The sequence below is a fragment of the Bubalus kerabau genome, chromosome 6 (genome assembly GCF_029407905.1).
Source record: "Bubalus kerabau isolate K-KA32 ecotype Philippines breed swamp buffalo chromosome 6, PCC_UOA_SB_1v2, whole genome shotgun sequence".
Classification (NCBI taxonomy): Eukaryota; Metazoa; Chordata; class Mammalia; order Artiodactyla; family Bovidae; genus Bubalus; species Bubalus kerabau.
This window is the reverse complement of record NC_073629.1, coordinates 14,594,784-14,616,405: the sequence shown is the minus strand read 5'-3', so window position 1 is coordinate 14,616,405 and position 21,622 is coordinate 14,594,784. Positions and strand designations below refer to the sequence as shown.

At 56.1% G+C, this 21,622-nt stretch overlaps 1 protein-coding gene across 2 annotated transcripts; it reads left to right on the top strand.

Moving 5' to 3' along the window:
- Positions 1-173: 173 nt before the first annotated feature.
- NTRK1 (neurotrophic receptor tyrosine kinase 1) lies at positions 174-18,639 on the top strand. Of its 2 annotated transcripts, XM_055583936.1 has the most exons (17): positions 174-465; positions 3,683-3,757; positions 4,015-4,086; positions 5,679-5,747; positions 6,495-6,640; positions 6,869-7,011; positions 9,513-9,645; positions 11,185-11,511; positions 11,910-11,927; positions 12,096-12,148; positions 12,423-12,525; positions 13,013-13,159; positions 13,476-13,606; positions 13,812-13,984; positions 16,215-16,455; positions 16,813-16,971; positions 18,249-18,639. In XM_055583936.1, the coding sequence occupies exons 1-17, from the start codon at positions 176-178 to the stop codon at positions 18,432-18,434; spliced, it is 2,466 nt and encodes an 821-aa protein (XP_055439911.1). In that variant the 5' UTR covers positions 174-175; the 3' UTR covers positions 18,435-18,639. The 2 variants fall into 2 exon arrangements, with proteins under 2 accessions (XP_055439911.1, XP_055439912.1); XM_055583937.1 differs by lacking the exon at positions 11,910-11,927.
- Positions 18,640-21,622: the final 2,983 nt, after the last annotated feature.

Genomic DNA, 21,622 nt, shown 5'->3' with positions numbered 1-21,622 from the left:
TGGGACCTTGGGGGAGTAGGCTGGCGCAGGGGGCCTCGGAAGAGGGTTGGGGCAGAGTTCGCGACTTAGAAGAGGAGAGGGCGGGGTTGGAGACAGAAGGGGCGGGGCGAGGTCGGGCGGGGGCCTCTGGCTCCGCCCTTTCCTGGCGGCTGGTCTTTAACACCGCCCAGCGCACATGTCGGGGGAGGCCCGGCAGCCGCTGCTGCAAGCGCACAGACGGCTGCCCGGCCGCGGCGAGGCGGGCGCCGTCGCGATGCTGCGAGGCGGACGGGGCGGGCAACCTGGCGGGCACCTCCGGGCTACGGGGCCGGGAAGCCTGCTGGCCTGGTTGATGCTGGCATCTGCGGGCGCTGCATCCTGCCCCGATGTCTGCTGCCCCCACGGCCCTTCGGGGCTACGCTGCTCCCGGCCGGGGGCCCTGGATAACCTCCTCCACCTGCCAGGCGCCGAGAACCTGACGGAGCTGTGAGTGTCTGGCGAGCCAGAGGGCGCGGGGACAGGCGGGCATAGCCGTGCCCCGTGGGCGCGGACTCACCGCTTGCGTGCTAGATCAGGAGGGGCGGGTGCGGCGGGAGACCGATAACACGCTAAGTCTCGGCTGTGCCTTGGTTTTCCTCTGCTGCCTTGACAGCCTCCGCAGTTACTGCCTGGATGCTGGGCTCAGGGCAGCTTAGGTGCTAGCTTCGAGGAGAGGAAGAGGGGGCTCTCTGTGGACCAGATCCGAGAGAGTCCAGCCTTCTAGAAATCGCTTTCTGGAGCTCAGCCAGGAGCCCACCCTCTGCCCTATACAGGAGGTGGTTATCTGCAGAGAACACTCCCCACCCCCAGTTTGGTACCCTTACCATTTTCCTTTCCCAGGGATAAATCTGCCCTTACCCCCTTCCTTGTCATGACCAGGCAAAGTCAGCTCTTCTCTCTTGAATTGGAAATTGAACTGAAATAGGTGGGAGGCGCTGAGGGGCCATAGCTTGGTGGTTGAGCTCTCCTCTCCCGATTTCCACCATCTCTCCTCCCCACCACGGCTTGATTTGGAGGTAGGAAATGAGAGCCCCTCCAAGCTCCCCTCTCTCCATCCCCATCTCCTTCACCACCCTTTTCTCTCTACTTTGGATAGGGAGACTGCCCTTGCTGAGAGATTCTCCTCCCTTCCTGACCTGAAATGGGGAGGAATCGCCAACATTTGCAGTACTCATCCTGCATTAATTGGTTACAAAATACTCATCCTGCATTAATTGGTTACAAAATACTCAAGTACTTTTTAGCAACTGGTGAAACCTATGGGAGTATTCTATAATAATTGGCTTAGAGATACTCAAGCATCATATGATGGTGTCTGGAAAATACTTGAGTATTCTATGTGGCTGGTGGGGCCAGCAAGACTTCTAGAAGAAGAAAGGACCTGCTAGAATATCCTCCTCCTATTAGGCCTGGGGTTAGACAGTGGGCAAGGAACCCTGGCCTCATGCAGTAATAGCCTGAAAGTTATCTGTGGCAGGGGCCATCAATGTCTGGAAGTGACTTGAGCAGCCTACGATAATTGGCACTGAGTTACTCGGGTATCTTGTGGTAATTAACGGGAAGGTACTCAATCTCGCTCCCTAATGGCCCTAGGGAGGCCAGGAGGAGAGATGGCCTTGTCTTGGTCTGGACCTAGGTTTCTGCATGATGGGAGGGAGGCCTGAAGTCCAGTCTGCCACCCCCAGTCCTGTGCATTTGTCACTCTGGGTCTGCAAAGCAGTGTCTAGGCTCTTGTATGTTCCCCTTCAGCACTCTTTTCCTGATTCCCTTTCAAGCCCCTAGTGGGTCCAGCAGGGGGGAAGTGGGAGTGGGGAGTGTGGACAGGTGGGGGCTGGGGGCTGGAAGCCATGCAGGGTGTGAGTGGAGCTGTCCCTCTGGGTGGGGCAGCAGTCTAACCCCTGCCTCCATCTGCAAGGTCCCCTCCTCCTCCTTCACCCGCAGAGCTAACGAGGAGATAATGGACTCGAATAGACAGATTGATTATGAATCCAAACGAATGAGGCAGCTTTGAGCACGCTGCCTGACAGTTTGCACATACTCGGCCACCCTACCTTCTCACTCCCTCCCCGGGTCCCTCACCCCCTCCTGAGGTCCCTACACCTCTACACTCTCTTGGCAGGAGCTGGGGGGTGAGTGGGTAGGATAGGGACCAACTCTCAGAGTCACTGGAATTTACTCCCTAGACCTCAGGGGACTGATGACCTGACACCTGGGTGTCCTGCAGGGGCCAAGTCTGGGAAGGGCTGGCAGTGTGTGTATGTGCGGGGGATGGTCATTCGGGCTGGCCCTGGTTTCCAAAGGCTAGGAAGAACAGGGTAGAGGGAGAGAGTTCTGAGAACAGGCAGTGAGTCAGGAGCCCCTGTGTGTGTGCGGCAGGGGTGGGGGGCGTTGGGGGGGGACATGACGTGCCCCTGCAAGGGCAGCTGACTTCTCAGGAACTCCCTGGCGTGTGAGATCCAGAAGCTGGACAGGGCCCCAGGGCAGCAGAAATCCCCCAGCCCTGCATGCCTGCTTTTACTTCTTTCTTTCTCTGCCCCCTATCTTGCTTTCTCTGGCTCTCTGTGCTTATCTCTCTGTCTCCCTTTTCTTATCTGTCTTTCTCCTTGTCTGTCTCTGTCTCTCTGCCAGTCTCTTCCTGTCAGTTCCTCTTCCTAGGTGTCTCTGTTTCGCTATCTCTTTGTTTTTCTGCACATCCCCTGCCCCTCCAGCCTTCCCATTGCTCTCTCACTGCGTGAGACAGCCAGTCGATGCCTCTTCCCGTTCCCAACTCTGACTCCTTTCTCTCATGGCCCCTTTCTCCTTGCTGGGTCCCTCCTGGGGCAGGAAGGGGCTCAAGGGGTCCTTGACTGACAGCCTGTATGCCTGTCACTTGCTTTGCTGAAAGATGCCAGGGTGGGGGGGGCTGGAGAATGGAGGGGTTTACACTTGAGTGTGGGGAGGGGCCAGTGGCTTTGAGGGGGAGAGGGTGGCATGTGTGTGTGGGTGTGTGTGTGTGTGTGCGTGCTCTCAAACGCATGCCCAGTAGTATGGGTGAGCCCAGACAGTGGTCTCTGAGCGGGTGTGTTTGGGAGCGCGTATTTTCATGGCCCCAGGCCTTCCTTTGTGCTGGGTGGGGCAGTGGCAGTGATGAGCTAGGCCCCTCATGGAAGCCAGTGTTTGAGCATGACCCCCCATTGTTGAGCATGTGCAGGAGAGGCTCTGTGTTTAAAAGCAGGACGCCAGGCTGCGAATGGACTCATGTGTGTCTGTGCATGCGAGTAATGCCCACACATTCTCACATGCATGTACATGTGTGTGCATGCATGAGCTATGTGTCTATGTGTGTCTATATGGGAGAGTGTAAGCGTGTACATGGGGACACACATGCATATGCTGGTGTATGTGAGGAGGTGCGTCTCTGTGTATATCTTTACACATCTCTGTGTGTGTGCTTGCATGTGTGATAGTGTGAGGATGCAGGCATGGGACTGTGTGACTGTGTGAGGGTCTCTGTGCGTATGTGGATGGGTGTGTGGGCCTGCCTGTTCATGGTTACACATGTAAACAGGTCTCTGTGTGACTGGATGTCTGTGGGTGCATGTGGGAGGGAGGGAGGGAGGCAGGTGAGTGTGGGGACTCGAGTGTGGGCCTGGGCCTCTGTGATTCCCATCCTCTCTCCCCACAGCTACATCGAGAACCAGCAGCATCTGCAGCAGCTGAAGCTCAGTGACCTGAGGGGCCTGGGGGAGCTGAGGAAACTGTGAGGGGCTCCGCACAGGTCCTGGGAGACCAGAGCGTCAGGGAGGGTGCTAGGACCAAGGGCGCGAGGGGCCTGGGTGGACTGGGGTGGCTGAGGACTGAGGCGCTGGCTGGCCAGAGAGCTTGGTGGCCTCAGGGGTCCAGGGTTGCCGAGGAAGTGTTTGGCTCAGCACTAGAGACTGGGGGGCTGGCATGGGTGGAGAGCAGGGGCCCAGGTAACTGCTCCCCTCAGTGTTGACCCCTCTGTGCCCTCCCCAGCACCATCGTGAAGAGCGGTCTCCGTTCTGTGGCGCCAAATGCCTTCCATTACACTCCGCGGCTCAGTCGACTGTGAGTGACCGGGGCTGGGCAGGGCGGGCTGGGAGACACCTAGGCTTGGGCGGCTAATGGGCTTGGCCCTCCCCAGGGCACTGTTCTGAGGACGGCCCCAGTCTGGTTAGGAAAGTCATCCCACCCACTCTCCTGGGCCTTTTTCTCATCCACTTCAGGGATGGTGATCCTCTCAGCTCTCGCCCCTGCCAACTAGAAGGTCCTTCTTGCTGTCTCGCTTCCATGCTTCATGCTGCAGGACACTTCTCATGGTGCCTGCCTCGGTTTTCTTCCTGGGGTTCAGACACACGCAGTCCAAAGGGGGCAAGGATCAGGAGCGGGACCCTGGGTTCTGACCGGGACTCTGTTTCCCAACCATTTCCTGATCTCTGGGATGTCTTGGGTGCTGGGAGATCAGATCAGTCACTTGGCACACTCCCCTGGGAGTCACAGGCATCCCTTTTGTAGAGAAGAGGGCATGGGCGAGAGAGACCTCCAAAGGCAAGACCCTTAGAGTCCCTGGTAAACCATCCCCTGGCCTCCTGAGGGTAGGAGTTCAGCTCCTCCTTAGCACCTGGGGCAGCTGGCAAGATGGGAAGTGTGGTGGGAGCTTCTGACTCATGCAGTTGTGCGGGGACTCTAAACTCTCTGTTGTGTCCTGTGATTTAACGAAAGGATAAGGTGATGTTACCTCCCTTACTAGGTGTGGGGGCTTCAGTTAAAAATGCTTACTCAGTGACACCTCACAATATTTATTGTCAGTGAATCTTCACCATTAGCCTGGTGAGAGAGGTAGCATCATCCCCATTTTGGAGATGAGGATTCAGAGAATCAGCTAGGATAAGTTTCTGGGCTGAGGTCATATAACTGTAAGCGGCAGGACAGAAGGACAGTCAGCTCTGCCTGGCACTAAAATGGGTCTTGCTGATGATCCCTGTGTAGTGGCTACTTTCCAACTCAGCCCCCACAAACCAAAAGACAGCTAGGCAAGGAGAAGGGTCAGGGCAGGCCCCTCAGAAGCAGAAGGTCGCAGGTGTGGCAGCTCCAGAGTCCTGGAGCTGGCCCCTCGCCGAAAAACTCATTTTCTCTGTCTCTGCAACTGGGGGCTGGGGGCCTGCGGTCCCTTTCCTTAGTCCTTGAGGAGGGGAAGGAAGGAGGCGTGGGGAGGGGACCTGAGGAAGGACTCTGAGTTCCGAGGCATCCGGCAGAGGGCAAGCGAGGTGGGAGCCCATCCTCCCCTCCTCGCTGGCCCCGTCCTGGGCTCAGTGGGAGCACAGATGGAGCCCCTGCCCCCAGCTGGGGCCTCAGCACTTTGCCAGCTGGGGCCAAGAGTGGGGGAGGGGGAGCGGCTGTTACTTCAGACCCCCTCCTCCCTGGGGTCTGGGAGGGGGTTAAGTGGGGTTAACCCTTGTTGTCCCAGGGAGAAGATGGGACTCAAAGAGCCTACCCAGCCCCCCACCCCAATGCCTCGCCCATGGGCTACTTGTAGTTGCCAGGGCCGGGGTGGGGGAGCCAGATGTCAACTTCCTCCTGGCTCCTCCCCTCACTCAATCTGGGTCAGACCGAGGTCGGGTCACTCAAGGGGTCTGTCTGCTCTGTCTCAACTCCTGCAGGAATCTCTCCTTCAACGCTCTGGAGACTCTGTCCTGGAAAACGGTCCAGGGCCTCTCCTTACAGGAACTGTGAGTGTGGGAGCTTCCAGGGGCAAGGGCAGCAAGTGTGTGAGTGTGTGTGTTCTGTGCGGGCCCTCGAGTGCCTGTACGTCTCTGTGAAGGTATGTCACTGTGTCTGTATGGAACTGTTGCGATGGGGGGGGTAGGGGGTTCTCTGTGGGGATGGCATGCTTGGCTGTCCACATGCACGTCTGTGAACCACCGCCCTCCCCACTCCCATCAAAGCAGAGGCTATGGCTCCCTGCAGCCACTGAGGGGATTATTGCCCTGGGGACATTTGGGGTGGGGGGGAGGCGTGGAGAGCTATGTGTTCTCAGGGCCAGGGGCTGGCACGGTTCTCTGGGCCTGTGCACAAGGGCATATCTGCCCACATTCCTAGCACACCAAGCTCGTGGGGTGGGTGGACAGCAGTGGGATGTGTTTGGTGGGCACCTAAGGCCTTTGGGTGTCACTCCAGAAAGCAGTGAGTGCCCTTCCCTCCTTGCCACCCTACTCAGAGCCCTCACCTGGCTTGCCACTCTGGGGAGCCCGGGTGGGGCAATTCTGTATAGCCTGTAGCTGGCTGTCTTTGATTTTTGGCATTCTGTTTCTTTCAATGTCTCGTGAAAGGGGTCCATGAGAGGAACTTCTCCCATGTCCCCACTCCTTCACCTCTAGACAGTCCACCCCGCTATCTAACTGCACTCCCTCCTGCTGTAGAACTTCCTTCACATCTGCCCTTCCCCCCGACTCTCTCTCTTCCCCCACACCCACCAGAGTCCTGTCGGGGAACCCCCTGCACTGTTCCTGTGCCCTGCTCTGGCTGCAGCGCTGGGAGGAGGAGGGGCGGGGAGGAGTGCGGGAACAGAAGCTGCAGTGTCCGGGGCAGGGGCCCCTTGCCCTCATGTCCAACGCCAGCTGCGGTAGGTGCTGCAGGTGGTGTGAGGGGCTGGGAAAGAGGGCACCCCTGGGGGGAGGGCATTGGGCAGGGCTCGGGGGACGAGCCCTGAAGGGGGGACTGGGGCAGAGAGCTGGGAGAAACTGAAGGTTGAGGGGCAGGGGCAGGGTCACTGGGGAGGGCGGAGGGAGGATCAGTGTCCCCAGGCAGGATTTGGAGGCCTCTCCCGGCTCTAACACCCCTCGGGCACCAGGTGAGCCCACGCTGAAGATCCAGATGTCCAATGCCTCCGTGGATGTGGGGGCCGACGTGTTGCTGCAGTGCCAGGTGGAGGGGCAGGGCTTGGAGCAGGCTGGCTGGATCCTCGCGGAGCTGGAGGGGTCAGCCACAGTGATGGTGAGAAGCTCTCCATCGTCCCCGCCCCCACGCCCCCCTCCTGATGCACCCGAGCACAGGGAACGAAGACAGGGAAAGAGAGATAGCAAATAAGAAGCCCATAAAGGATGAGAGATGGACCAAGATGGTTTAGACCCTTGGGACTCAGGCTTGTGCTGTTGGGTAGCTATAGGCACACCACATGCCCTCAGGGCAGACCTTGGTCCAGCAGGGACCCCAGGCTCCACTGATCAGCTATAACGTAGGTCCCCACTCTGGGAAGATATGCTGGCTGCAAAGAGAGAGGGTCACAGAGCCCTCCCATATTGGAGCTGACCCGGGGAACCCAACACACCAGCTCTCCAATCCACCTTTCTAGATAAGGACACTGAGGACCACGGAGAGGGAACAACATTTGTGGTCCTGTGCCCAGGCCAGTTCTTCAGGGCCTTCCAGTCATTTTCTAGAGAATCCAGAAGCAGCATCCTTTTGGGTGTGTGATGAGCGTATTAGTAAGGGAGGCACAGTTCTGGTTTCAGCTCTCTCACTAATTAATTCTTGGAGTGACTTTTGGAAAAATCCCCCAATCCGACTGCAGTTTGGTTTTCTTATCTGTCAGCTGAGGAGATGGACATGATGGCCTTCAGATGTTCTCCCTGCCTCTGGGCACTTGCTGGCCTCTAGCTCTCTTATCCAGTTTGGGCATCTTCCTAGATCCTGCCCTTTGTCCTTAGGCTGGCAACAGGCAGCCAAGAGTAGCCATAACTGACTCAGGAGGTTTCATGGACAAGGACAGCAGGGGTCGACATCTGTCTGTGCCCACCCAAAAGCTGGCCACGCGTGGGTGGACACACAGAGTCCAGGCCCTGGAAGGAGTCGGGCCAGTGAAAGCAGGGTGTGGGGTCTAGTTTGGAGGCCCTCGCTCTGGAAAGGGAATCAACCCCAGAATTGCTGGTGGTCCCTTGGGCTTCCCAAATGGCTCAGTGGTAAAGAATCCGCCTGCCAAGCAGGAGACGCAGATTCAATCCCTGGGTCTAGAAGATCCCCTGGAGAATGGAATGACAACCTCCTCCAGTACTCTTGCCTGAGAAATCCCACGGACAGAGGGGGCCTGGTGGGCTACAGTCCATGGGGTCTCAAAGAGTCAAATATAGCAGCTAAATGACAACAACCTGGGACAACACTGAAGGAGGAACCACTGGAGTCCTGAGCAGGAGGTCTAGACACGGTAGGGGGACCGCTGGCCACCGAGTGGTCCCACCTTCCCATAGATCAGAGCCTCTAAGGTTGAGTAATGAAACAGCAGGCAAGGCAGAAGCCATGACCTTCAGTGGAGAGACCTTTGATAAGCTATACATTTGGAGAAATTCCAGATTTTTGCTGTTCTCTTTGGGAGCTTCACTTCTGTCTTCTAGAGACTTTCTGTAGAAAAGCCATCCCCTAGCTTAAATAGAGGGGAGGGGAGGCTGGTCCCCATCAAGTCACCATCAGGAGAGTGGCGGAACAGCTCAAAGGGAAGAGTTCATGGGATACCATATTCTAGAGTGACTTGGAGGAGCTGGAACAGCTGAGAGAAGCTTAGGCAGGGCTTCCCCTTCAAGTGGCTGGAACTCAGGGCTTGCACAAGAGGCTGGATAGCTCTTCTGGAATATGTGAACTCACATATTCCAGTCGAAGCCCAGAGAAAGTTCACCTTCCCTGGCATTTATTCAAGGGATTCCACATTCACGAAATTTCCAGAAAAATCAGATTTGCCCACTACTTCATTTATGTTCATCATTTTATGAAAATAGCTTTCTAAAAATGTCAAAAGATCATTTTGTCTACCTCCTCAGTTTACAAAATAAGAAAATCTTTGTTCAGCAAGATTAAAAAATTGTCTTAGGGCCATATAACCTCCGTGGTGTCTCAGGAAGAGAATCTGAATCTGAGTCAGTCTTTCGATGATGATTCAGAACCAAGTCACTTAGCTTCTCTCTAACTTCACTCTCTTTTTCCATCTGCCAAAGGTATTCATCATGGTTCTACTGTTGCTCCTAACTGCTGCTGCGTTATCAGCACCATCTCTTTGTTTCTGATCTACCTTGGGCTGAGACTAAATTTCTTAGAATTATGTGTTAAACAAGAATGAGTAGGTGGTGAGGTCCTAGCTGGTTTTCCAATTGGTTGTGTACATTTCTATACTTGGGATTTGTGACTTGTATTCAGCTGTTCAGATGGGTGGTTTTATGGTTTGGGAGACTTTGCGCCTATTTTGAGGTTATTGGTTGTGTTCTGGATTTTTCAGATCATTAAATCAGTGATCCAGGAGAAGGTGTAAACAGGCTCTGAAGGAGGGCCATCCTCTGCCATATTTTCTCCCACACCTCTTCCCTTCCCGTCCCTCCCTCTCTTTTCCACCTGGAGCCAGAGGGGTTCCCCAAAGACATCAGCTCTGCCCCCCTCCACCCCCCTGCCCAGCTGCCTCCAGCCCCAAGCCAGCTGAAGCTCTTCTTGATTTTCCCCTCTTTTCTCTGACCCAGGAATCTGGGAGTCTGCCGTCCTTGGGGCTGACCCTGGCCAATGTCACCAGTGACCTCAATAGGAAGAATGTGACGTGCTGGGCGGAGAATGATGTGGGCCGGGCTGAAGTCTCCGTCCAAGTCAATGTCTCCTGTGAGTGCCAGTGACTGCTTCTGTGCCCACCCCATCCCTGCTTCCTGGAAAAGAGGATGTGAGGGTCGGGGGCTGCAGGAAAGGGATGGGATGTACGTGTGTCCACAGCTGCTCCCTCCCAGCTCTTTCCAGATTCCCATGAACTGATCCTTTGAGGGATGTCCTGGGGGCTCGTCAAGGCCAGAGGGATGGAGAAGGATTTCTTTTTGGCCCCCTGCCCAAGTCTTGCTACTGAAACCCTCAACACCAGCGACATCCATTCTCTCTGCTCCCTTGTATTTCTTCATGTTCATTCCTCTGTAGGACTTTTGCCCTACTTCCTAGTTTTAAAAGAAGAAATTCTCCATGCAAGTTTCTCTTTAGGCTCACTGTCTAATTTCTCTAGGTCTGCCAACAAATTATTTAAAATCTTCTACATGGTATAATTTTTTCTTCTTTTCTTGGGAAACATACTTTACATAGATATGTACATAAAACATATACACTTTAAACAATAATTCGGCTTACAGACACTTCAGAAGACACCCCTTTCTCACTATTCAGAACCCCATCCTTCTCCTCCACCCCATTCTGACTTTTGTGACAATCATCTCCTTGCTTTTAAAAATAATTTTACATACATATGCTTCCCTATCAGCATGGTTGAGTTTTGTCTGATCCTGTACATTATATAAATGGAATCATACCTCATATATTATTTTGTGTCTAATTTCTTCTGCTCTACATTATATTTGTAAGATTCGTTTATGTTAACTGGAGTAACAATTAGTTCATTCATTCCACTGCTGAATAGTATGCTGCTGCATGAATGCTGGCTGGAATTCCAGTGTCAATTGGGTATATGTATGCTCCTCTGTCCATGGGATTTTCCAGGCAAGAATACTGGAGTGGGTTGCCATTTCCTTCTCCGGGGGAACTTCCCAACCCAGGGATCGAACCTGCGTCTCTTACGTCTCCTGCATTGGCAGGTGGATTCTTTAGCAGTAGTGTGCTTCACCCAGTTCTTGTCCACTGAGAACCCCGTGTGTGTGTGTGTGTATACACACACACATACATATATATGTATATATATATACTTTTTTCTATTATTGAAGGTCTTTTACTTCTTTCAGGTTGGGTCTATTTCAAACCCATATCTTTTTCCAAAAAGTTTAAAAATTATATATATATATATATATTTGCTTGTTTGATCTTTTAGGCCCCTTCCAGATCCCCTTAAGCTTGACTACACTAAATTTTTCTGGATTCCCTCATCCGAAAGACTCCATGTCTAATTTCTATGAGCTGGAACCCTACTTCTCTAGGACTGTTACTTATTTACTTTAAACCCACCGCTTAAATTCTTTAAGCTTCTGAATGTATACACCTGCTGCCTGACTTTATTTAAGACTTACTGTCAGCTTTCTTCAAAACATCTCTCCTTGTGAATTTCTTGGAGCCCGCTGACCTGTTTCTCTTAGGCTTGCCCCTTTTGACTGTCCACGCTCAGCCTCCCCGGGACGCCTGCTGACTCTCCCTGTCACCCTCTCCGGCCCGCAGTCCCGGCCAGCGTGCATCTGCAGGCCGCCGTGGAGCAGCACCACTGGTGCATCCCCTTCTCGGTGGACGGGCAGCCGGCGCCCTCTCTGCGCTGGCTCTTCAACGGCTCTGTGCTCAACGAGACCTCCTTCATCTTCACCGAGTTCCTGGAGCTGGCAGCCAATGAGACGATGCGCCACGGCTGCCTGCGCCTCAACCAGCCCACCCACGTCAACAACGGCAACTACACGCTGCTGGCAACCAACCCCTTGGGCCAGGCTGCCGCTTGGGTCATGGCCGCTTTCATGGACAACCCTTTCGAATTCAACCCTGAGGACCCCATTCCTGGTGCGAGGGCCACCCTGAACCCTGCTCCCACCCCCTGGGCCCCAACCGGGTGCAGATCCAGGTGTCCGGGGAGGCCTGGCCCACTTCCCACTGTGATCTTGACCCTGGAAGTTGGAGGGCCTGGTCCCAGACAGAAAGTAGCCTGGAGTTCTGGTGTCCAGCTCTGTGCTGGCTTCCTTGCCCCAGCCTTCCCCAGCCCTAAGAGTCCTGTACCGAGTTATTCCATTCACTAGGGCTGGCTGAAGAGAGAGCCATGAACCAGGGCATCCCTGGCCCAGCTGGAGCAGCTCCGCCTCCCCCTCCCACTCCCACCCACGAAGGGATGAGTCCAGAGGGGGAAGGGGACTCACTGCTCTTTTCCTCCATGTGATTGCTCTCTCTCCTCCCTCCTGCTGCAGTCTCCTTCTCGCCAGTGGGTGAGTAGCCCAGGCCGGAGGGCAGGTTCTGTGTGGTCCCTGGAGCTGGGAGCTGCCGCTGGGGCAGGGGGCACAGTTAACGCTTGAGGGTTCAGCCGGGGCCAGGATGGGGAGTCTGTGGAGGAGATACAACCTGTGACAAAGCCTTTCTACCCTGTGTCCCCACAGACACCAACAGCACTTCCGGAGACCCAGTGGAGAAGGATGAGACTCCTTTTGGGGTAAGCATGGGAAGTGGAAGCTTGTTCAGGACTTAGGACAGGAAGCTGGGCTGGAGGCTCCTCTGTATGTCATTCCAGTCAGAGCACAGAGAGCAGCAGAGTCTGGCCTGAGCTCCATCAACACCTTCACAGCCGTGACTCGGGGGCCAGGGGAGGAGAAGGCAGGTGCGGGGGCCTGGCTCTGGGCATCTATGCAGAATGGAGAAGTGGTTGACTAGTGGGGAGCTCTGAGGGTTCAGGATGACCCCTAGATCCAACCACCCCATACCCCCAGGTCTCGATGGCCGTGGGCCTGGCCGTTTTTGCCTGCCTCTTCCTTTCTACAACATTTCTTGTGCTCAACAAATGTGGACACAGGAACAAGTTTGGGATCAACCGTGAGTAGAGGGGCTGCGGAGGGGCCGTCAGTCTGTCTTCCTGGCTTTATTTCCTCCTGGTTCTTCCCGACTCTGTCCTCTGTGTGGGGGCCTGGGCACACATGGGGTTCAAGAGAGTGGGTGTTTGGGATATATGAGGACTCGTGAGTGTGAGTGTGTCGGTGCTGAAGCCAGGGTAGTTTCAGAAGTAGCAGCTGCTAATTGGTGGCTGGATTGTAGTCAAACACTAAGTGGATCTGGGAGGTCTGAGCTCTGCGGGGGGGCAGTGGGGGAGTTCTCTGGTGGCCCACGGGGCCTGGGATTGGACAGGAGCCAGACAGAGAATGGCTGGAGTGCCTCCCCTTCCCCCTGCGACTGTCTTGCCTCCTAGCTCCTCAGTTCTTCCCATGCAAGTTAGGAGGTGGGGTCACCTGGCACCCTGCAGCCTGGCAGGAGCCAGGGTGTGTGCTTGGGCTGTGACCCCTCCACGTGACTGTGTCCTTCCCAGGCCCCGCTGTGCTGGCTCCGGAGGATGGATTGGCCATGTCCTTGCATTTCATGACTCTGGGTGGCAGCTCCTTGTCTCCCACCGAGGGCAAAGGCTCTGGGCTCCAAGGCCACATCATTGAGAACCCACAATACTTCAGTGATGCCTGTGAGGGGCTGGGTCGAGGGTGGGGGCGAGCCTGTGTGCGTGTGTTTGTACATGTGTGTGCATGTGAAGAGGTTCCTGGGTGTCATTGCCTTTGCCCACCCCAGGCCTGAACAAACCTTTCCTCCCAGCCCCCCACCACCCAGGTCCCCATCACGTCATGGGACCTGGTGAAGGCTCACTTTCAGTGTGACCCTCTGTCTTGCCGGGCGCCCCCTGTGCCAAGCACAACCCTGCGGGACAGTCCTGTCTTTGCCCCTGTCCCACCCCTCTTCCAAGACTGGGGATCTTGGCTGATCCTGCAAGCCCCCACTCCCAGGTGTTCATCACATCAAGCGCCGAGATATCGTGCTCAAGTGGGAGCTGGGTGAGGGTGCCTTTGGGAAGGTCTTCCTTGCCGAGTGCCACAACCTGCTGCCTGAGAAGGACAAGATGCTAGTGGCCGTCAAGGTAAGACCCTGGCCACGAAGTATTGCTGGTCCAGGGCCCACCTCCCAGAGCACTGTCATGCCAAGACAGGGTGCTCAAGACAGGGGAGAGGGGAGAGGCTGGGACCTGGCCTAGTTCACGACTTGGGGGTGGATGCTGGGCCAGCTGGGATGTGAGATGGTCAAGACTGGGCCTGCATCCAGGGATATCCGACCCTACCATCCAGGCGCTGAAGGAGGTGTCTGAAAGCGCCCGGCAGGACTTCCAGCGCGAGGCCGAGCTGCTCACCATGCTTCAGCACCAGCACATCGTGCGCTTCTTCGGCGTCTGCACTGAGGGCCGCCCGCTGCTCATGGTCTTTGAATACATGCGGCACGGTGACCTCAACCGCTTCCTCCGGTACGAGGGCCCGCCCGGCCCTGGCTCTGGCCCCCGGCCCATGGCTGTCCTCCCTTCCCTACAAGCACACCCTGAACTTGGGGAGAACACCAGGAAGGAGAAGGAAGGCACAGCTCCGGTCCCCAAGGAGCTCTGAGGCAGATGTGTGGATGTGGGGAGAGTCCGTGTGGAGGGCAGAGTGACAGTGTCAGGGGGACTGCAGTAGCGGAAGCCACGAGCTGAGGCTGCAGGACGGCTGGGCTTTGTGGAGAATGTGCGTGCATCTGTGTGTGGCACACAGAAGCCGTGTCCATAGGAGGGGGCAGTGTGGATCATGATGAGAACAGCAATGACAAACATTTATCAGGCGCTTGCCATGTTCCAGGCGCTATGTTACATATTTTACAATTCATTTATGACTATATGTGCTTATACCTACATATCTGTAATAATCTAAATGGATATTTATTTTTCATAGTTACCTAGGATATATGGCAATTTATACTTGAGGAAAATTCCCCCAAATTTCCTTTCTTTGGCTTGAGACAGAACAACTCTGATAGGTTTAATAACTTAAAACTTCTAGAAATGTACCCATTTCTCAGATGAGGCTTAGAGAGGTTCAGTGACTTGCCCAAAGGCACACAGGTAACAAATGATCCAGATGTGTGATGGTCACGTGTTCCATTTGCTGAACTCTTCTCTGATGAGGTGGACCCCCCCCCTCCCCCGGCCCAGCCCCCGAGGTCGGAGCAGGATGGAGCAGAAAGGGCCAGGGTTTGGGATCAACTGCGACTTGTTAACTGAGCCTTCCTTGCCAAGTAGTTCCCCTCTCTGGCCTCAGTTTCCCCACCAGTAAGAGGGACAACAGGGGACTGTGGTTCTGGATGAGTGTCTTTGTACAGTTGATGGTTGTGATTTGGTCTCTAAACATCCCCACTGAGAGTGCTGGGTCATTCACGTAGCCAGGCTGTAGAATTCAGCTGGAAAAGACCCCAGAGTCGGAGCTTATCTTAAGGATGGGGAGGAGCCCGGGGAGGATGTGGAGCAGGAGGGAGGTGAGGTCAGATCCGAGGTTGTGTGTGGAGGTGGATTGGCTCAGAGGAATCCAGGTCAAGAGGAGGCCAGAGAGAAGCCCTTCCCCTTGCTCACCAGACATGGTGTGGGCTCCCTGCTAGGGGCCGGATATCAGCGAGGACCCATCTGGGGCCCAGGATGTGGGGAGAGCAGCTTTATATGGTAGACAGAGCATAAGGAAACCAAAGGGGAAACTCATGAACGCTCCTAGACGAGTCTGGAAGACTTCCCCTAGGAGGGGCTGTCTACTTCTCCTTGCCCCTGGGTTTCTATCTCTGCCTGGTGCACTGGGCCTCCTTTCCCAGCCACATAACCCACGCCTGTCTCCCATCCCTTCGAGTGGTTTGTCAGCCTCCCTTCCTAAGGGCTTGAGTCTCAGTTTAGATGTCTCTTCCTCTAGGAAGCCTTCCCTGACTTCTTCCATCCCTACCCTGAGTGCCCCCAGGCGCCCCTCATGCTGCCCTGCTGTAACCCGTCTATTTGCATCCTCCCCTCTGCTGTAGCTTTGGTGCCTGGCACACTGGAGATGTTTACCAAATGTCTGGAATAAACAAAGAAATAAATGGATGAGGAGAAAGTTGGCCAGTAGGAAAAGGGCAATACTGACAAAACCACCAGCTCAGACAGCCTCAGAAGAAGGAGTATTTGGGGAGTGGTCTGGAGGGATAGGTGTGGGGAGGAGGAGGGCATCCTGGAAGCCATGGGAAGGCAGGCAGATCCCACAGGAATGGCTGAATACTAAGGGCAAAGGTGAGAGGCAGAAATGGAGGACTCCCGGGTTTCAGGTTCACAGCCTGGGTGAGGGACACACCTCCATGAGGCAGGGGCACACCTGGAGGAGGATGCTGAGCATCTTGGCTGGGTTTTAGTCAGACATGTAGCTGGGCAAGAGGTGTAGGAGCCAGCGGGCAGCTAGATGCTGAGGTTGGAGTTTAAGGTGGCTGCCCGAGAGGAAGGCATGCACTTGGGAAATGTGGGCACTAGGGGATGCTCTGGAGGTGGGCACACCAGCCGGCCCCCATCCAAGCCCCTCCAGACACCTGCTTCTCCTGTTCTCTCCTTCCTACCTTCCCTGAGTCCCTCCCCCATTTCCCCCAGCTCCCTCACCTTCTCTCAGGCTCCCCCGAGGTTCTCTCCTCCTAGCCCATCCCTTCTCCCTCACTCTTTCTCGAAGGTCCCACGGGCCTGATGCCAAGCTGCTGGCTGGCGGGGAGGACGTGGCTCCGGGACCCCTGGGCCTGGGGCAGCTGCTGGCCGTGGCTAGCCAGGTCGCTGCGGGAATGGTGTACCTGGCAGGTCTGCACTTCGTGCATCGGGACCTGGCCACACGCAACTGCCTGGTGGGCCAGGGACTAGTGGTTAAGATCGGCGATTTCGGCATGAGCCGGGATATCTACAGCACCGACTACTATCGCGTAAGGGTCTTTCAGCCCAACCCCTCCCCCAGCCTCCAAACTGTAGACACGCCGTGGCCGCGTCCCCCTAGAGGGCATGCCCTTGCTGGCCACGCCTTCCTCGGGCGGTGTGGGGTCTGAGACTCTCTGATCCTGGTTTTTTAACCCTCCTCCTACTTACTCCCTTGGCCCTCAGTGGAGGAGGGTCTGTCTCCACTGTTCCGGACGGACACGGCACCATCGGTTTCTCGCTCCTAGCCCTGGGAGGGAGAGCCACTTCTATTTATTTTTAATGACGGGGCTGGGGGCGGGTCTGCGCCGGGAGAGGCTGTCCGCGGGGCGGGCGCCCCCTGGAGGTGACGCGGCGTCCGCCGGCAGGTGGGAGGCCGCACCATGCTGCCCATTCGCTGGATGCCGCCCGAGAGCATCCTCTACCGCAAGTTCACCACCGAGAGCGACGTGTGGAGCTTCGGCGTGGTGCTCTGGGAGATCTTCACCTACGGCAAGCAACCCTGGTACCAGCTCTCCAACACCGAGGTCAGTACCGCTCCGCAGCTCGCTCCCTGCCGGCCACCCCTTCCCTGACCCTTTGGGTCCCTGTTTTGAGGAATTCTGTCCCCTTCTGCCCCTCATCCCACCGCCGCCGGCACTCATCCGGCATCCTGCCGGCCCTGCTCCCTCCACCCCAACCGTATTCTTGTACACCTTCTCCTATTTTAACCGGCTCCTGGGAGAACCTCAAAGCACTTTATAAATGGAGCCCAGACCACCATCCCTCGCTGCATTTTGTAGACCTAGTAGGCATTATCGGAGTGAAAGGGAGAGGCGTGGAAAGAGGAACATAGCCTGGGCGCGCCTGACCCTGCAGCAGGAAGGCTGGAGGTTAGACTGCAAGAAGGACAGTCCCCACCTCCCCTTGCCCCCCAGATTGGACACAGCCAGAGCAGGCCCCAGGTGTTCCCTCTCGCAGAGCAGCTCCCCTCACCCGCTCCTTGGCTCGCAGCTGTCAATTTGCATTTCTCCTCCTAATGCAGTCTGCTCCCTGGAGGCTAGTGGGGTGGGGGAGAGGGTTATAGATTTTAATTTTCTCAAGCACTGAGAGAAGGAATGGAATTAGTGCCGTCCATAACCCAAGTCCTCTAATGTGGAGGGAGGGAAGAAGAGGGGGATGAAGAGGCTCCAGGCCCTTCAACCATCTCCCTGCCACATTCTCTCCTTTGGATCTGTCAGCTTCTCTAGCAGTCCTTCCTGGAGTCAAACTTTGAGCGTTCCCACTGCAGTGTCCTTGTCAGAGGAGCTAGGTGCCCACAGAGTGGTATCTACAGAAGATGGGAAAAGTGGCGTTGCCCTCTACCTTAAAATGCAAGCGACCCACTTTTCAAGTCCTTTACCTGCAACCCTGATCTATTTCCTTTTTGCCCTCTGGAGCTGAGAGTTGGAGAACACTTCTCTTCTTCCAGTCAGCCCTCAACACTTAGCTGATGGATTTGGCAAATGTCTTGGCCCCTCTCCTTCCTCAACCCACCTGGCAAGTCTGCTGAGGGTCTGATTCCAGCCCTTTGGGATGCAGTTCTACCCTAGTCCAGCCTTCACAGGGTCTATCTAGCTCTAATCCCTGTCACTGCTCAGAGTCAGAGTGGAAAGGAATCTTAGGCTTCACTGCATCCTTTTAAACTATTAGGCGCCACGAGGCCCAGACATATTGTGTGACCTGCCTTGGGAGCCTCAGTGAAGCAGAGGCAGTGCTGGGTCTGGCCTCACTCTGCTGCCCCTGGCCCAGTATGCCCTCTCCTCTCTCCCTCTGGTGGCCCCAGGCGATCGAGTGCATCACGCAGGGACGTGAGCTGGAGCGGCCGCGTGCCTGCCCACCGGAGGTCTACGCCATTATGCGGGGCTGCTGGCAGCGGGAGCCCCAACAACGCCACAGCATCAAGGATGTGCATGCCCGGCTGCAAGCCCTGGCCCAGGCGCCTCCTGTTTACTTGGATGTCCTGGGCTAGGAGGCTGGCCCAGGGCCTGGGGCTGGGTAGCCAAATGCGGAGTACTGCAGCCTGCCCTCAGCAACTGCCATGGTTCCCAGCAGCCCCAGGGTGATCTCAAAGCATCTAACTCACCCTCAGCATGCGGGAGGGGACAGGTGGGGTCTGGGAGTGCAGGATGTTCCTGCTTCTCTAGGCAGGGTTCCGTCATAGCAATTATATTTATTATCCCTTGGTTGTGTCTCTTGCCAATTCTTGGGATGACATCCTTCTGGGAGGGGGTTATTGGGGCTCAGGTAAGGGGATGACTCTGGGCGCCTCCCCCTCTCTGGTGAACCCCAGCTACCTACCCCTCCTGCATGCAGCTGTCACCTCTGTCTCGGGGCTGTAGTTTGCCTCCTAGTACCATGGCCATCATGTCTGCATGGTAGTGAAGGAGCCTTGGGTCAAGTTTCCTAGACCTTCAGACCCCAATTGCCTGTCTCTGTGTTTCATTCAGGAAGGCTGCAGTGGGAGGGATTGAAGTTAGATGGGGTGGTGGACAGGATGGAAGCATTGCTGGGGTGAGTCTTCCTTGTATTGGAGTTCCCAGAACAGAGCAAGCACACAATACAACAAATGGTTGAGAAAGAAAGAGAGGTGGGGAGAGCTTGCATACATGGGTGCATGTGTGCACGTGTGTGTGTGTGTACGTGTGGCTGGGACACGGAAGGAGTAGGGTAAAGGAGTGGCTGAGGGAAGCAGGACCCCTTCTTCCTTCTGCTTTGTCACGCTTCTTGGCTCTGAGTGCTTTGAGGTCCGTTCCTGGAGGCCAGGGACTGAGCAAGGTGGCTATTTCCTAAGGACCAGGTGGGCCATCTCCCCGTTCCATTCTGCCTGAGGGAAGAGCATGCTCTCCCTGCCCCTCTGTCCCTTGGAACACCACTGGTCTTACTGAGTGGCCTGAGGCTTCTGTCAACTCCGAGGCCGGGTGAGGTCCCCCCACCCCGGGACCCGAGCCCTGTCCCCATCTTCCTCACCCAGGAGCAGGGAGAAGCAATTCCACCCCCCCTACTCCAGCCCCATCACTTCCAATCACCTGCCCAGCTCCTGCAATAACCCACGCTCTCCATGGCTCCTCAGGGCCGACAGCATGGCTGTCTCTTGTCCCTGGGTGTCCAGCTCCCCCCACCCGGTGATTCAATCTGGGTCTTATCACCCCGAGGCCTAGCCCGATGGTGTCTGCCTCTTGTCCAGGCTGGTTAGTGCTAATGGAGGTCTAACCCAAGGCTGCAGGTTGATTGATGGGGGGGTCTGGTCCCTGAAGGCCAAGTTCAAAAGCCCTCTTCTCATGTCCTGGGCTGGGTGGGGCTGGTGAGGCACCACTCCTGGGGAGGGAGGGCTTAAGCAGAAGTGACTGGGAGGAAAGGAGGTTGGAATATGCTGGGAGAGACAGGGTCGGAGGATCAGATCCAACGGGTGAGCCCAGAGACAGTGCAAAGAGAGAGACCATGCAGAAAAAGAAAGGGAGAAGACCTGTAGACGTGGAGACAGGCCAAGAGACTGCAGGGAAGGTGCAGACAGAGAAGGAGAAAGAGACATACAGCTGGGTGGACACAAGTGGAGAGACAGAGGTGCAGATCAGTGGCATAAACAGACACAAGTGGGACAAGCGGCTGAATCAGGCAGTCCTGGAGCATAGCACGGCCTCCTGTGGGGGGAAGCCTTCTGGCTCATCCACACTCCCATCGCCCCCACCTCCTCTGCCCCTTGAGCCTCTCGTCCAGGCTGGGGAGGGAGGTAGGACACACTTCCAGCCTTGGAGACTCTGCTGGTAGAGGCGTAGGGGGCCTGGGGTTGGCTGGCACTGAGCATCACTGAAGCAGAGGGGATGGAGGTCAGGTAGCAGAAGGGACCTGCCAGGGCAGGTGGAGAGTTTCCAAGGGTAAGAGCATCAGAGGCTTTTAATACCACAGCTGGAGGTGTTGCAGGGAGAGCTGGGCAGGTGGGGCGAGGGGTTCTGGGAACAAGGTTAAGACAAGAAAAGGAAACTTCTGTGAGGGTGTGGGAGAGGGTACTGGATAGCTTTTATCGATCTGGGAACAGGCGCTGAAGCCAGTGAAGCCAGTCTCTCTGGTCCCTTTGGGCAGTTGGGGTCTGCGGCCTTGTCCTGCGTGGTGTGGAGGAAGCCCCGCCTAGTCCCGCCCCTTCACTGATGGACTCGCTGATGAGCACTTTGACAGGCGCAGCTGCCTGCTCCACACAGTCACGTGTGTCCCTGCAAACGTGGGTGGCACACAGCTCCCCCTACCCCAACTGTTGGATCCCGTTGTGTTCAGTGGTGCTCCCCTCCACCCGCCATGACATGACACGTGCCCGTCCTCTGTTAATCTCCTCCTGACTGTGTCACGTCCATTAACTGCCCACCCCTGCCATTGCCACACACACACCAAGGGCTGAGCACCAGATGAGACGAGCACCTACAGGGGGGTCAGTGGAATGGGGCCCTGAGGACCCTATGGGGACCTGGGCCGGGGACAGCCACCTGAGGCTGTGGGGATTAGACATCTGAGTCCCCCACATCTCTCGTGGTTCCCCGCTCTATCCCTCCCTCTCAGGGAGAGCTGTCTCGGTTGGGAATCAAAGGATCAGATGAGCTGGTGGGTCCTACAAGAAGACCCAGCATGGAGGAAAGAACCCAGAACTCCCTTCTCTAAGGAGGCTTCTGCCAAATCCTCCACCAAGAGGAGAAAACAGCGGCGTGGCAGCCAGCGTGTTTCCCCAGGCACCCCCAGCAGGGGGATGGGCTCTCTACAGAACCCAGGGATCCAAGGCTTCCAGCTTTCCCAACCAGTCTCTGCCTCCTTCCTGCCTTCTCCCTCCGGGGCAAGGTTCCCGACAGGAGAGCAGAGCATCTGTTTAGGTTTCTAGGAACAGTACAGGCAGAGTGCTGGGACAGCCTGGGTAAAGAACGTCCTGTCCTGGGTCCCCTTGAGCCCCCAAGTTGAAGAGAGATCCTAGAGAAAATTCTGGACTCCATAGGCCAAGGACTCTCTAAGTACCAGCTGGAGAAAACCTGTCCTGCCCAATTCCTAAAGTGACCTGCTTGATGAGAGAAAGGCTGACAGTCCCAGGAGGAGCCAGGACTCAGAAAGACCAACTTTCGGTCTAGTCAGGCTGAACCATCAGGCAGTTCAGCCTCCCCTCCAGGAGGAGTGAGGTGACTCCGT

Bases quoted from the DNA above. Each gene is read 5' to 3' on its own strand.
- NTRK1 (XM_055583936.1), top strand. From the start codon at position 176: ATGTCGGGGGAGGCCCGGCAGCCGCTGCTGCAAGCGCACAGACGGCTG. The intron at 12,526-13,012 runs GTGAGTAGAGGG...TGTCCTTCCCAG, and splicing joins GAACAAGTTTGGGATCAACC to GCCCCGCTGTGCTGGCTCCG. The intron at 16,456-16,812 runs GTAAGGGTCTTT...GTCCGCCGGCAG, and splicing joins ACAGCACCGACTACTATCGC to GTGGGAGGCCGCACCATGCT.